Source organism: Apis mellifera, linkage group LG15, assembly GCF_003254395.2.
Source record: "Apis mellifera strain DH4 linkage group LG15, Amel_HAv3.1, whole genome shotgun sequence".
NCBI lineage: Eukaryota > Metazoa > Arthropoda > Insecta > Hymenoptera > Apidae > Apis > Apis mellifera.
The window spans coordinates 1,914,907-1,932,181 of NC_037652.1; the positions used below are offsets into that span (position 1 = coordinate 1,914,907).

The window sequence follows — 17,275 nt, forward strand, 5'->3', positions numbered from 1 at the left end:
TCTCTTTATTTTTATATTCCGACAAGAATTTGCTTGAGTTGTTTTATAAAATCATAAAGCGTTCGATTCGATTGTTTTCATTGTGTATTATCTTGTTCAGAATGATTCAGTCTATTTATTTCATACCGTTGGTTTGATAACGTTTCTAATTCTGCTACGATCTCTTTATTTTTATATTCCTATCTCCTTTTCATTTTATCAAAGAAGAAATATTTCAACAATGATTTTTAACAAAAGGCTTTAATATAAAAATTGAAACAATTATTCTTCACGTTTTCTCAATTTTTAGAATTTTGTTTAATGACATTAAAACACAATTGAGCCAAAAATGATTAAATGAAAAATGGTATTTATATTTTTTGTATTTTTATATAAGTGTATAAATATATAAAAATAAATTATAATTATTGATATCAGTTATTTCGAAATTTATTGTAATTTATTACAGAATATATAAACAACAATCTAAGTAATTGTAAAAGTGATTTAAATGATTATGTTGATAAAAAATTTTGATTTTAACAAAATTTTAACAAGTTATGCTAATTGAAATTATTCTCAAGTATCGATATGATGAAAATTTTTACATTGATTAAAATTCCAAATATGATTTTGAAAAATAAGTATTCATATATATGATATATTGAAAAATTAATGTCCGGATATTTAAATATAGGATAATTTTATCAATAAGAAAAAGATAGATCACTTTTCTTAAATTAGATTAGGTCAAAAATTAATAAAAAAAAAAAATAAAATAAAAATTTTTGATATGATACATTGAGTGAATTTATAATAATAATATTTTTATTTATAATTTAATATTTTTCTTAAAAATAAATGTTTAAAAAATTATAAAACTAATTAAATTCATTTATTATAAATTAATTAAATAAACTACGATATATTAAATATGTACTTATTAAAAATAAGAAAAATTTCACTTGGTATCATTGCCGATTATCGTATAAATTTTTATATTATAAATAGAAAGAAATTGATGCGATACAAAGTAATTTATATTATAATATTTATTTCATGGATCATAGCTTACGAAGTCAGCGAAATTTTGTGACAAACATATCACAATTAATAAATGTAATAAACTGAACATTTAATATTTATCCATAATAAACTTGGATAAAGATAAGAAAAATGAATAAATAATAACAATAAGTTATTTTAAATTGACATTAAAATGTATAAAAAATAATAGATAAACATTTGGATGTAAGCAAAATTCAATAATAATAATAATATCAATAATTTTAATATTTAGAAAGTTATGAATCATTGTATGCTTGTAACACGATTTCTCAATTCTTAAAATCCTCCACTCGTTGCATCAATAATTAAGATGGAATCCAACTTTTTTCTACACATATAATTCTTTCTTAATCCTAGTCGAGATATTTGTATAAAATGATTGATTTTTATTTCTATATATACAATAACAAACAAAAATAAATTTAATAAATTTATTAAAATCTTGGTATGCAATTGCCATTCAACTATTTTTTTTATATACATAATGGCAATAATACAAACCAATTTAAAATCTATGGATTTAATTATTATGGATATAATTAGATTAATTAATAATCTTAAATTTTTTAGAATTCAAAATGGACAAATTTGTGGATAAATATTATATTAGTTCTTCTATTTATTATTAAATACAACATAGAGAACTAAAGTGAGTTAATGATACCAAATACTTAACTTTTGAATACATGATTGTATTACAACATTATAATATAAAAACACGTTGTTCAATTCAGTTCTCGTTTGAGATACTTTAAGAACATTTAAATCTTGTTTTTTTGAAATCATAAGTCTAAAAGAAAAATGAAAATTATTATACTTATTTTTGCCTTTTGTGCTTACTTTCGTGGAATGGTAAATTTATACTTTATCTTATTACATCTTATATATTCGTTTTTATTAGTTAGATACGAAATTATAAATTTGGATAAAAAATTTTGCAGCTCCCACACTATACTTTGAATATTTTTTTGTAACAACGAAAATATCTTTTCAAAAATGGACGCAATGGAATTTTTTAAATGAAACGAACGATCGTATATCAAAATAGAAATTCAAACTTTAATATTTTTTTAGATTTTTGAAAATCTAAAATAAAAATAATAATCGTAGATATAAATAATCCACAAAGAATGCAAAAAGAATGGTTATCCATATTTAATATTGTAATTAATAATAATTTAATTTTCAATTTTTCTTCCTTCTCGTTTCTATTCTCTTTAGAAAGATTTATAAACATATATTTTTAAATATGCATTTATCCAACTTATCTAAATACAAATAAGATTTCCATTTCTAAAAATAAAATAAGGATATTTTACGTATAAATATTCTTATGAAGAGACTTTCTAAAATAAAAAAAGAAAATTATTCATCTATCCTTTATATTCGAATGTAAGAAAAAAGATTACCTCAATTTTAATAAACGTTCTTTTGTATTTTTCACGTATTATTATGCAATTGATGCGCATTCCAATAGTCGATCTAAAGGGAATTGGTGATGAACTTCCATTCGAATAATACAAAACCATTGTTGGTACAAGTGGAGGGAAAAATCATGACATGAGGGTATCACCGATAATGATTATACCTACAACTATAAAAACATGTGGTACATCCAATGTTTATTCAGTTCTCGGTGAACACACTTTAAGAATATACAGTCTTCAAGATTGATAAATCCAAAAATGAAGACGATTATTTTTATCTTTGCCTTTTGCCTCGTTGGTATTCTGGTAATTTTCAAATACTTTTATTTTCTCCCATATTTCCTGAAAAATATTTAGATTTATACTCTATTTTAATTTTATCTTCATATTTATGTTTAGAAAAACATGAATTTGCTTACTTTTTATAATTTATGTCTTTACAACAAATTGTTTTTTTTTTATAGAAACTTACTATATTACATTTTTATTTGATAATATTGCTTTTCTGTTATTATTTATATAATATTGTTAATTTTTTCGTTTGATTTTGTATATTGTAAAATAGTAATGAGTTTTAAAAAAATAATAAATAATAAATATATTTGTTTCAGTAAAAAATAATTTAAAAAAAAAACAAATTACATTATGCTTTCTTTATAATGATATATATTCTTATGAAGAAATATTTTTTCATTATTAATAATTGATAGAATAAATTTTTTTCCTTAATTTATGAATAATTTAGTTAGAGTTAAAGAGTTAATTATACTATTATTTCTATAATACTATTTTTATATTGAATTTGTTTTCAATTTATTCATTTCATTTATAAATATATTATTATTTTATTACTTTTATTTATTAATTTAATTTTCAAATAGATCGAAATAGATTGAAGATTAAAATATAATAATTTATATTTATTTCCATGAAAAATTATTTTGGAATATTCAAAAGACGTTGTTTGTGAATAATTCAATATCGTTGCAAAGAAGATAGATGAATCTTATTATTTTTAATTTAAACGATAATTTTCTCATTATTATATGATTACATATATATAATATTGTAAATGAAGATTTCTCAACTATAGGGAATCAAATTTCAAAAATTAAATACTTATTATAAAAAATATATATATAAAGTATTTTAAAAGCAATTATTAAAATAATTTAAATCAATCTAATAGAAATAAATAGAAATAATAATTTCTTAAATATTTTAAGTAATCAATATTTAAATCCTGTTTTCATAACTTATTCTAATATTTTTTTAGGCAGTTTCTGAAGAATCAATAAATAAGCTACGTAAAATAGAGTCAGTTTGCGCCGAAGAAAATGGTATTGACCTAAGTAAGTTGCATAAATTATAATAATAAGTTTACAAAATTTAATGATAATATAATCTTTGATTAATTTTTTTATACGAACTTTAGAGAAAGCAGACGACGTTAAGAAGGGTATTTTCGATAAAAATGATGAAAAATTGGCTTGTTACGTTGATTGTATGCTGAAAAAAGTCGGATTTGTAAGTATAAATGATAAAATTATTTAAACAGAATATATATAATTTATAATTATGCATAGAAAAGTATAATAATCATTCTCATTTTTATAACAGGTTAACGCAGACACAACTTTCAACGAAGAAAAATTCAGAGAAAGGACAACGAAATTAGACAGTGAACAGGTCAATCGATTAGTCAACAATTGTAAAGATATCAGTGAGTAGAAAAAATATTTATTTACAAAATATAATTCTTTATATATTTTCTAATTATTAAAAATAATATTTTTAACGAATTGTTTATTGTTTAAAGAAATGTTAATATTTATTGTATTGTTGTACTTTTATTATTACAGCTGAATCCAATTCGTGTAAGAAATCTAGTAAATTACTGCAATGTTTCATAGACAACAATCTGATGAAGATATTTGAATAATAGTTTAATTAATAATTCATGTACTGCCAATTTTAATAAACAAATATTTGAAAACTTAAATTAATAAAATATTAGTAATGCGATTGCTTGATGTCTCAGTTTTTGTACCTATATTGATTTTAATCTAAACAAATGGTTGTTGACATTAGTAATAATAATAAAAATATAATAAATATAATATAATAATAATAAGCTACAACAAAAACAAGAATTATAATATCGTACGTAATTATTTACTTCTAAATCCATTTATTTCATAATTTATTATATTTCTATCTTTTAATTATGTATTTTTGAATTTTATTTCACAGAAATAAATTATTGTTATTTATAAAAATGATTAAAATATATAATATTAAATTAAAATTATAAATGAATATTCGAATAGATTCTGGAATATATTTGACAAAATAAACAAAATTTACCATTTTATATGATTTGATAACTTATGCTTTGAAATATTGAGTCAATAAAAAAAAAAGATTAGGATATTTCTCATGTCATCTATAACATATATATATGCTATGATTTAAATATATATGTAAAATTAAATTAATCAAAAAATATAAAATAAAAATTTGTATCTATATTATTATCTATATATTAAATATCTATCTATAATAAGTATCTATATATTAAATATAAAAATAAAATTGTTATATCTTGTATGTATTACTCCTGCTCAATAATGCAGGGATTGACATTATTAATTATAGGCTTTAATTATTTTTTAAAATTAATTATTTAGTAAAATCTTTTTCTATATATAGTATTTTTATTTAAAAAATGTTTATTAAACAAAACAACAATTTTGTTTCAAACTTTTTTTATACAACAAATATTTTATAAATTATTTAAATGATAAGAATTATATATATTTTTATTTACCAAATAAATTTTAGTTTTATGTTTATTACAATAGCAGATCATTTTATTTTATAATTTGAGTTTTTCTTTCTCAATCATATTTTTATATTTTATTATGATCAATAGTAATATTTTATGTAATTATTTGATTACTTTTTTTATTATAATATTACATAATTTACATCCTATACACTTTTTTCATTTTAAAATTTTTGTTACTAGGTATTTTAATTATTAATTTATTCAATATTTTTTCCAAATCAAGAGTTATTATCTAGATTTTAAAACTTTTATGTTATGAAATACATAAAAGTTTAATATATTATGATATATATGTAGATATATATTTCGATTGGTAATGATATATAAGACGCTTCATTTAAAGACATTTATTGCTATATTAATTGCAATATTGAAGTGTACAATAAGTGGACAATAAAAATCAAGAATTATTCATTAATGTTTCATTAAAATAAAAGTGTACAAATATTTTTGTTTATATACAATTAATTTTAAGAAAAAAAAATAAAAAAAAAGAAGGAAACAAATGATTATTTAAATAAAATTCCATCTTATTTACATTTAAATTCTATTAATCATATTATAATTTATATTCGAGAGATTAATTATTTGAATATTTCTTATAGTTTTAAACGTTCTCTTTAATTCTTCGAATATTGTTATATAACAGATGAATAATTTGATATTGAGAAATGTTAATGAGTTTTCAAAATTAAAAATATATATACAATTATTTTTATTACAATAATAGAACAAATTTTACTATATTTATTAATTTTATAATTGCAATATTTGCTTTTCAGTTTGTTTCATAAAATATATCAGGAACAAAGATTATAATTCATAATTATTTCATAATAAATATTATTTTAATATTCTCGAGAAGGACAAAACCAAGACTTGTGAAGTGGTCAAACAGTTTGAATTTTATTTTCACAATAGCTTAAGTATTTTCAATAGTCTAATAGTAATTTACGAGCGAGTTCCCTAACGCTTTCTAGGTCCTCAATTTAAATACAAATATAGCAGCAATGGCCATTTGTCATACTTGCGCGCCTTGCGACGGAGCACTGTGGAACTGCGACATAACCTAACTAAATTACGAGGATTCATCCTTCAAAACTGTCTTCCAATATGACTATTCAATAATTACAAATGGACAAGAAATATTTATTTTGGTTTCAACGAAAAGAACTGACTGCATAAACTTATGAATATAATAAATGAGCAATGAGTCAGTAACTGAGCGATAACATTTAGAAAGGGAATGATTCAAATCAAATCAGCAAATAAATCAAAAGTGTAAAATATATTTTTAAAAATTTTTATAAGATTTCAAGAAAATCGACTTTAAATATTCATCAAATATATTTGATTATCTCTCGAGTTATCTCTATAGTTCAGATTTGTTTATGATTTCATTATTTATCAATTCGAAATAGTTTATATAGAATTAATGTTACGATTTCTCATGTTTCGATAAATTACGATAATAGAAGGACATTCTAAAGAGTATGATGAACAAAGAAAAATTCTGAATATCTTAACAATGAAATCTCATATTTCGATAAAAACAAAATAATTTATATTAACAAAAAACACTAATTGATTTGGATTAGAAAAGAAGTGAATATATTTGATACATCTCTAGGATGTAATGTTAAAATATAAATGGATAATATGAATATTTGATCCACTTTATAAAATTAAAAGTGAGAATAAGTAATACTCTCTGAATCCAAAACATCTTAATCTCTTTAGATTATAAGGTCAATAAAGACATCATTACAATATATTCAAAACATTGATTTATGAATTATAATAAAATATTATTATAATGTATTCGAGTTTTTTTTATTATTAAAATATTCTGCAATGAAAAATTCTTCGGTAGATTTTAACTTTTCTCTTTATTTAGAATAATTTAATTTAAAAAAAAATACAAAATTAAATATGCATATATATATTCCTAAAGAGTTAACCAAAACTTAAAATATATTCTTATTTTTATATTATTATAAGGATTAGCAAGCCAATTTAATCTATTATTCTTGTTTGATTAAAAAATTATATTTTCGAAACGAATTTTAAAAAAAAAACTTGCAGAGATTTCCATGACGTACATATATAGAATGTGTGTTCCAAAAATGTTGGAACATCCGTTAAGTGAAATTTCAGGCAACACTTTCCTTTCAAAAAACATTCTGTTATAGCTTTGTTAACGAATTTGTCCAATCACGAAATGCGTTGCTTAATCAAGCCAATCGAGCATGAACAAGTCCAAATAATATATCTCAAAAAAAAATATATATTAAGATAGTGGATATATCGATGAAAAATCAATCAAGTAATTTTCAAAGTCCAGTAGATTTTGTTTTTCACAACAAGATCTCGTTTATTTGCCTTCTTATTGCGATAATCATACTGTTATATAACATATAACCAAATTGGTATACCAAAATTTCTATATTTTAAACAGATAAATTTTTTTTCAAAAAATTTCATTAATATGAAAAATAAACGTATACTATATATATTTTCACAATAATCTAACTATTGCTATTATTTATTATTTACCTTTTTATATATATTTGAATTGCATATTGTATCCTGCATAATCTTATTTACTTCAAAAAATAAAAACTAAAATTCGATAATCACATTAAAAATAGAAAATTTTAATAAAGATATATCTAAGCAGTTCTTTTCTTTTTCTTTATTTCTTATTCCAATATTACAAATTATCTTATCAAATAAGTGTTAAAAAAAAATAGTTATGCAACATATCATATGTACAATGAGATCTAGAAATTCTTGCGAAAATTATTGCAGAATTAAATACAATAAATTGGTATTTGTAATAAAAAAAAAGATATTTATTTATGTTAGTTTCATAATCTTATTGAAACTATTGATAAGTATTTCACGTGTAATAAAAAAAAATGAATTAAAAAAAAATTATAACTTTTTTCTAATTACATTAACAATTGATAAAATTTTTTATCAAATGATAATAATTCACATTAAAAGAAACAGTTTTGAGAACAGTTTTTTTTCTCTATCTTTTACAATTGGCGAATTATGAAAGTCGAAAAATAACTGAATTAATTTTATTCTCTTAGAATTTGAACAGAGAGAGAGAGAGAGAGAGAGAGAGAGAGAGAGAGAGAGAGAGAGAGAGAGAGAGAGAGAGAGAGAGAGAGAGACAGAAAGAGAGAGAAATTGCTTAATATATTATCATATTCAAATATACATCTCGAATGTTTCAAAATTGGTTAAAAAAATTTGCGAATAGGAAACTGTCATCGACGATTTTTGAATCGTACAAATTATAACAGATTATTCATTTATTCAGGCACATTGAAGAACAATGCTACGAAATTAAATAATTAAAATAAATTCGATACGTTCGATGAATGTCTTATAATTGAATGTATATACATGTATATACAATATATATTGCATATAAATCGCGAATTGCTATATGAAACAATGATTAAATGAACATATACATAAATTTTAATGACTTTTAAATAAAGGACAAGATTTTGAATAATTTTTTTTTTTTTATAATTTTCTTACCATGTAATCTTAAAAAAAAAAATAGTCAGCGATCATTTAAACAAGATTCAATTTTATTCATATTTATTTTTTATTATCCTTTGTATTTATTAATCCTTTTATTCTTTATATTCAAGATATAAAAATATTTCTTATTATTTTAATAAACATTCCCTTTTATTGTTTAAAAATTATTGTTCAGATATATCATATAAACGATGCATAATCTGACTAAAGAAATGAATTTTCTTAAAAAAAAAAAAGAAAAAAAAAAAGAAAAAAAGAGATGATACAGAATCATTTACTGCTATTAATGGTAGGAGAAATTCTAATATGGAAGTAATATAGATAATAATTATATCACAACTATAAAAATAGTTCGTATGATTCGAATATATTCAGTTTTGATTTGATATACACGGAGATCAGTTGAATTTTTATTTCTGAAATCAACTTATTAAAAATGAAAACTATCGTGCTTATTTTCGGCTTTTGCGTTTGCGTTGGTGCTCTGGTAAACATTTAAATAATTTTAACTTTCTCCATATTTATTAAAAATATTAATACTCAGCACATCTCAATTTAAATTTTAAATTTTATTTCTACATTTTTACATATTTTAAAAATATTTGCAATTCGTAACTTATTCATAATTTATATCCTTGCGATAAATTATTATTTTTTTTTTTAATATAAATTTGTTATATCAAATTTTTATTTAATCATACTGATTTTCTGTCACCTCTTATATAATATTACTATTTTCAAAATAATAAATAATAAAAATATTTTCGGTAAAACATGTTCAATATTATATTTACAAAAATTACACAAAAAAAAAATATTTTTCTAGTATGAATAATTAATAAAAAATAGTTCATTTCTACAATCTGTGAAATATTTGGAGTTAAAAGAAAATGATCATATTGTCATGTATTATTAATTATTTATTTTATGATAAAATTTTTATACTGAATTTCTTTTTGATCTTTTTATTTTTGATTTATTCATAAATATATTAATTTTACAATCTCTTTAATTTTATGATTCTATTTTATTTCGTGAAAATCGAGAATAAAAATATATAAAGAAATACAATAATTTAAAATTATTTAGATTAAAAATAATAATATTCTCTTATCTTCTTTGCTATTACATTTAATTATTCAGAAATAGATATCTCTCAGAGATTTCAAAACTATATTTAATCGATATAATTTTCGAGCTCGTTATATTATACGATTACGTTATGATGCTATAAATAAAGATACTACTATTAAAAACTTCATTAACATTTAAGATTTTGAAAAGAAGATACATATAAAATAATTACATAAATACTTCAAATAAATAAATAATCATTTTTTAAAATATTTTATTTAACTACATAATACATAAATCTATTTTAATTTTCATAATATTTTAATTTTTTTTTTTTTAGACAATCGAAGAATTAAAAACTAGATTGCATACTGAGCAATCAGTTTGCAAAACAGAAACTGGCATTGATCAGCGTAAGTTGCGAAATAACGAAATATTTAGAAATAAAAAAATTTCTGATTAACTTTTTCTATTCGAATTTTAGAAAAAGCAAATGACGTTATTGAAGGCAATATCGATGTAGAAGATAAAAAAGTTCAATTGTACTGTGAATGTATATTAAAAAATTTCAACATTGTTAGTATATAATAATAAGATTATATTTAATTAGAACTATATAAATAATATATAATAAAATAAAAACACGAAATAAAAAAATTATTATCATTTTTGCAACAGCTTGACAAAAACAATGTCTTTAAACCACAAGGAATCAAAGCAGTCATGGAATTACTTATAGACGAGAATTCTGTTAAACAATTAGTCTCCGATTGTTCAACCATCTGTAAGTAAAAAATTATCAATGAAAAAATTAATTTATATATTACATATTATTTATTCTTTATGTATTATTCTTTATTCTTTCTTTATTCTTTAATTATTACACAAAACTTTAAATAAATTATTCATTATTGTTTATTACATTGACATATATTTATCATTATAGCTGAAGAAAATCCACATTTGAAAGCAAGTAAGTTAGTACAATGTGTTTCGAAATATAAAACGATGAAATCAGTAGATTTTCTCTAAATATTCAACTATCAAAAGGAAAGAAAATTTATTTATAACACGAGATGTCTACTTTTTAGCTTGATTGTAAAAAATATTTAAAGATTTATATTAATAAACTGGTATACAATTATTTAACGTCTAAATTTTGATTAATTACCTATTAAATTTTGTTGCTTCTTCATTCTGTTATTGTTTTTATATTTTTATTATTTCTCTAATCTAGTATGTATATATTGTTACTATTTCTAAAATTCTTTTCGATTCGTAATCTTTTGAAATTCTTTTACGTTAAAATTACGAATTTTATTCTGAAACATTTTTATTATTTATTTCATATTATTCCGTTATTTATAAAAATTATTAAAATATACAATATTTTAGAAATTGTAATTGTGGTTGTAAGACGAATACAAAATAGATTTATCATTTCATGAGATTTAAACGAATAATATATGAAAATTTTTTCTCATTATAATTAATTTATTATAAGTTTAATGATCGTATCATTTCTTATCACATTTAATTCTGAAATAAATTTAATAACAGAATGAATTATTACCTAATAATAATAAATATGTAATTTAAATATTATCTTATCATAATTTTCTCTTGATTCTTGAATTTATAATAATTGTTTATTTAATAATTAAAAACTGATTTGTATTTAGTAAAAAATAAAATAAAATATATTATGTTTTGCAATTTAATAATCATATCATCTTTCAATAAACCATCTTTCTGATAAACCAATGAATGCGTGATATTCATATGAATTTTGACGATTTTTAAATAGATGATAAGATTTTAAATAATTTTCTTCTATATATGTAATCTTATAAAAAAAAAAACTAGTCAAATGATAATAAATAAACAAAATTCAATTTTATTCACATTTATTTTTTTTTAATCGTTTCATACTTTATATTAAAGATATAAAAAAAAATAATTATTAATTATTATTTCTTTGGAATTATTAAAAATTAATTATTTGGATATTTTTTTATTATTTTAATAAACATTTTTTTCCTTTTATTTTTTAAATATTATTTTAATATTGTTTTGTGTATGTTATATAAACCATGCATAATCTGAATGAAAAAATATTAGTGAGTTTTTCTTAACAAAAAAAAAAAAGAAAAAGATCATGATCAATTATTGCTATTATTACTATTTATGGAAAGAAAAATTGTAACATAAATAATAATAATTATAGATAATAAGTTTTTGATTTGCAAAAAATTGTTATTATTTCTACATCAGAAAATATCCGAATATAAAATTTTGGACTTCTCCTAAAATTTTAATTTAATCGATTGATTTTTAAAATCATCTTTCGATAAAAAAAATTTATATACTTGCAATTTTACTGAAAATAAAAAAATTGTTCGTTAATATTTTATTAATAAATAAGTGTTGAGAAAATTTTTTGTAAACCATTATATGTAATTAATTTTGAAAAAAGGATAGATAAAAAAAAAGAAACGAACGATCGTTTAAATGAAATTCAAACTTATATTCTATTAATCGTTTTATTCAAAAGATAAAATTTCTCAATATTTTAATAAATATTGTCTTGTACTCTTTAAATATTATTGTATTATTATTTAGATATGTTATATAAGCGATGTATAATCTGATTGAAGAGATATTAATGAATTTTTATTAAAAAAAAAAATTAGAATTATTTATAATTATTAATAAAAGAAGAATTCTAAGATTGTAATTATACTTCAATTATGGAAACATTTCCTGCAATTCAATATTATGTATTTATTTTTTGTTCAATATTCTTTGAAATATCATTTGAATTTCTCGTTTCTGTGAAGTATATTAACAAGGAAAATAAAAATTATTGTAGTTATTTTTGCCTTCTTCTTTACTAATGCATCTTTTACTGCGTTGTTCGTAAATGTTTAAATATTTTTAATTTGACTCATCTTTTTTTCATATTTGATAATCATAATTATTCATATTTATCATCCATCTTTAAATTTTCCTCTTTATTATATCTTTAAAAATATTTTCAATTGTCGCAACTTGTATCTTTTCGATAGATTATTTTCCTTTTTAATATACATAAATTTGTTACAATAAATTTTTATTCAATAATACGTAATCTTCCTTTATTTATAATTTTTTTTTTACAATAATCACAATACTTAATTTATTTATAATTACACTTTTTTATCTATAACACATTAAAAATAAATATAATATTAATTTATTAGCAATATAATATTAATAAGCAATATAATATTCGTGCGACGAGCAGAGAGCAACACGACCGCTCCGCTCCGTGTCCGGAAAACGACTTCTCTAAATCGATATTTTGAATACGAATGTTGTTATTCTGTGCCGTCGATCATGACATTCCATTCCGTGGCTGTTCAATGCTTATAACAATATTATTAATCCTTTCGATTCTGTATATTTGCAAAACGATAAATAACAAATAATTAATTAACAATTAAGAATTTTAGTTATCTAAAAAAAAGTTATCTAATTTTAGATTAATCTTAATCAAAAAAAAAAAATATATATTTTCCTATTATAAATAATTTGTATGAAAGAATCTTTTCCACAGTCTGTAAAAAATTTAGTATCTCAAGAAATTGATAATATAATTATTTTGTTATTAATTATTTATTTTATAATATTTTAATATCGAATTTGATTTCGATTTCTTTATATTCGTTTCATTTATAAATATATTAATTTTACAATCAATTTTGCGTATTCTTTTTGTTTTATTTTATTTCTTATTGAAATAGATCGAGAACAAAGATTGGAATATAGTAATATATAATAATTTTGATTAAATATTATTTTAAAATTCTTAATATACATATTTCTAAATAATTTTAATATAGTAAGAAATTAAATTTTAATTTGTATTGACATAATTGTTTTAAAAATTTCCATTATTATATGAATATTACATTATAATTTATATTATAGTAGTGAAAATATTATCAATAAGAAAACTTTTTTAATATTTGAAGATGAATAGAAAATTTTTAAAAGAAAATATACATATATTGAATAAATAAATAATCATTTTTAAAATATTTTATTTAACTATATAATACATAAATCTATTTTTCATAACATATTTTAATGCTTTCTTTTTTCTCACAATTGAAGAATTAAAAACTAACCTATATGCCGAGCAATCAATTTTCAGTGCAGAAACTGATACTGATCAATGTAAGTTGCAAATAACGAAAAATTTAAAAATAATAAAATTTTTAATTAATTTTTTTATTATTCGAATTTCAGAAAAAACAAATGATGTTATTCAAGACAATATATAGAAGATAAGAATATTCAATATGTATAGTATACTTCACAGAAACGTGAATGTTCAGTGAATGTATATTGAAAAATGATTAAACATGGTTAATATAGATAATAAAATTATTTAAATATGAAGAATTATATAAATATTATAAAAAATTATAAAAAACAAAATAAAATTATCATTTGTAAGTAAGAAATTATTATAATGAAATAATACGATTATTATATATTTTAATTATTACATATAATTTTAAGTTATAATTTTAATTAAATTATTTATTACATTGAAATATATTTATCATTACAGCTAACGTTTAATTAAAAGTAATTAAATTAATGCAGTGTCTTTCGAAAGTTAAAATTAATAAATAACGAAGGAAGTAGTGCAATTTTAACTAAACTATCAAATAGAAAAGATTTATTCATAATAATTAGGATTCAAATAGAATATACTTTTTATTTTATTTTAATTGTAAAAAAATATTTAAAGAATTAATACTTAAGATATAATAAAGATATAATAATAATATTTAAAGAATATTAACAAATTGATGTACGATTACTTAACCTTTAAGTTTTTGGTTACTCGCTAAATCATGTTTTTATATTTTTATAATTTAAATATTATTTAAATTGTGATCTGATGTGTGGTTATTATTTTTATGTTTTTTTTTATTTCGTATTCTATATTGAAATATTATTAAAATATGTAATGTTTTAGATTAAAATTGCAATTGTAATTGGAACATGTATATCCAAGTATATTCATAAGATACAAAATATAAATTTATCATTTTATGGAATTTAAATGGGATAGTATACGAAATTAGACATATTTGTCGTTGCAGATTATTAAAAATTTTTATAAAAATTCGATTAAGTACATTTGAAAGTTTTTATTATGACTAGTTTATAATGAGTTTACAATGTTAATTCTCTTTTTTTTCTATTTCTTATCACACTTCATTCTAAAATAAATTCTATAAGAAAATGAATTAGTACCATTTAATATCAAATATATATTAATTAAGAAGATATATATTGATATTTTTTAAGAAGTAATGCTCTTATACTATTATTTTATCACATTTGTCCCTTGATTCTCCAATTCATATTTATAACTCATTTATTAATTAAAAAATAATTTGTATTTTTTTAAAAAGATATTGATATATTAATAATTCATATAAAATAAATATCAAATAATCAAAATTTATCAATTTGTATACTTAATTTAAATATTTGTAAAATTATTCATTAGATATCAAGAATATTGTATAAACCTTGATGCGTCTTATTTATACAATTAAATAATTGTAAATAATAAAAATATTGTAAATAATAATAAATAATAATAAATTGAATAAACAAATAATATTTGTTGGATTTAAATCATTTTATTATTATTATTATAAAATTAACAAACTTATGTATGTAAACTAAATTTATAGAGAATATAAAACCAATATTTTTTATCATCAATAAATCTTCAATTCATCATAATTTTATTAATCATTAATAAGAAATAATCGTTTGTTTATTTCATTATATGAAATATGAAAATAATATTCATGTAATTTTTTTATAAATACGTTTTTTTTTTGACCTTGTATAATACATGGATGATGATATACACATACATGATAGAAATCTTTTATTACGCCGTATATGAAAGTATAATGAGATTCAATTTTCCCATACAGTTGCGGAATAAAGTACAGCAATTATTGATTAAGATTTCATGTGAAAAAAATTACAACGAATAAAAAAATCTTTAATTTATATGTATATTATAATTTTTTAATTATATTTATAATTGTTTAATCTTTTATTAAACGATAGTCTTTATTAGAAAAAAATTTTTGTCCTTTTCTCTATTCTTTATAATAACGAGTATTATAAGATCAAAATTTCAATATTTTTAAAATTTGGAAATTTTTCCTCGATACTCAATCTATCATCGATGATTTTCGAATCGAAGACGTTACATAGATTATGGCAAATTATTTTCATTCATTCGTGGCAAATTGGATAAGGATAGAATTATAAAATTAAATAGTTAAGATAAATTAAATGCATAGTTAAAATAATTAAGATGCATTAAATAATTATCTTATAATATCGGATGTATACATATATGTCGTATGGTAAATTGCGAATGGAACAATGATGAAATGATGTATTATATAAATTAATTAAAAAACATATCCGATATAAAAGAGAATTGTTGAACCAATTAATATATGACATTCTTATAGATTTTTATTTATTTTTATATAGAGAATAAGAACAATATTCTCCTTATTAATCTTAATTTATAGAGATATTTGTAAAAATTTGTTGCTATTATTACATAAAACTTTTAGAATTTCATGAAAATTATCATATATATCATTTTCGAAATTAAAATTTATGATTCTTCTTAAATTTCAAGTCATTCGAGATACTCGTTTCTTAAAATTATGTATTATAATTTATTTGCTTATAAAATTTTATTGAAACAGAAAATTGCTCATTAATATTTTATTAATGAAATTGCCTATCAGATCTTTTTGTAAGTTATTATATAAAAGTAGGAAAAAAAAAAAAGAAATAAACGATCATTTAAATGAATTATTTCACATTTATATTCCATTAACCATTTGAGAGATATTATTTGAAAGATATCTCATCATTTAAGAGATAAAAAACGAAAATTAATTATTTAAATATTTCATTTTAAGCACCTACCTATTGACTCTTAAAATACTGTTATATAATCTAATGTCACTGAGAAATAATTTTAAAAGAAGAAAAAAATTAAAATATGCAAAATCATTTATTATAATAATTAGAGAGAGAAATTTTAAGGTGTAAATAGTACAGATATATGTTACGGTATAAAAACATAACGCACGTTCATTATTTATTCAATTCTCATTATATAGTTCAAGAGTATATATACAAGACATTTCTCGAATTTTGTTTATTTGAAATCGTTATATCTAAACGAAAA

The 17,275-nt window shown here is 19.4% G+C and overlaps 2 protein-coding genes across 2 annotated transcripts; both read left to right on the forward strand.

Moving 5' to 3' along the window:
• Nucleotides 1-2,732: 2,732 nt before the first annotated feature.
• Nucleotides 2,733-4,416, forward strand: Obp13 (odorant binding protein 13). The gene is given in 5 exon segments (NM_001040224.1): nt 2,733-2,780; nt 3,751-3,826; nt 3,910-4,001; nt 4,095-4,197; nt 4,337-4,416. Coding segments are annotated over 5 exon segments (399 nt in total).
• Nucleotides 4,417-9,284: 4,868 nt separating this feature from the next.
• Obp14 (odorant binding protein 14) lies at nt 9,285-11,096 on the forward strand. Its single transcript, NM_001040223.1, is given in 5 exon segments — nt 9,285-9,379; nt 10,307-10,379; nt 10,451-10,542; nt 10,645-10,750; nt 10,913-11,096. Coding segments are annotated over 5 exon segments (408 nt in total). The 5' UTR covers nt 9,285-9,328; the 3' UTR covers nt 10,999-11,096.
• The last annotated feature ends 6,179 nt before the right edge of the window (nt 11,097-17,275 follow it).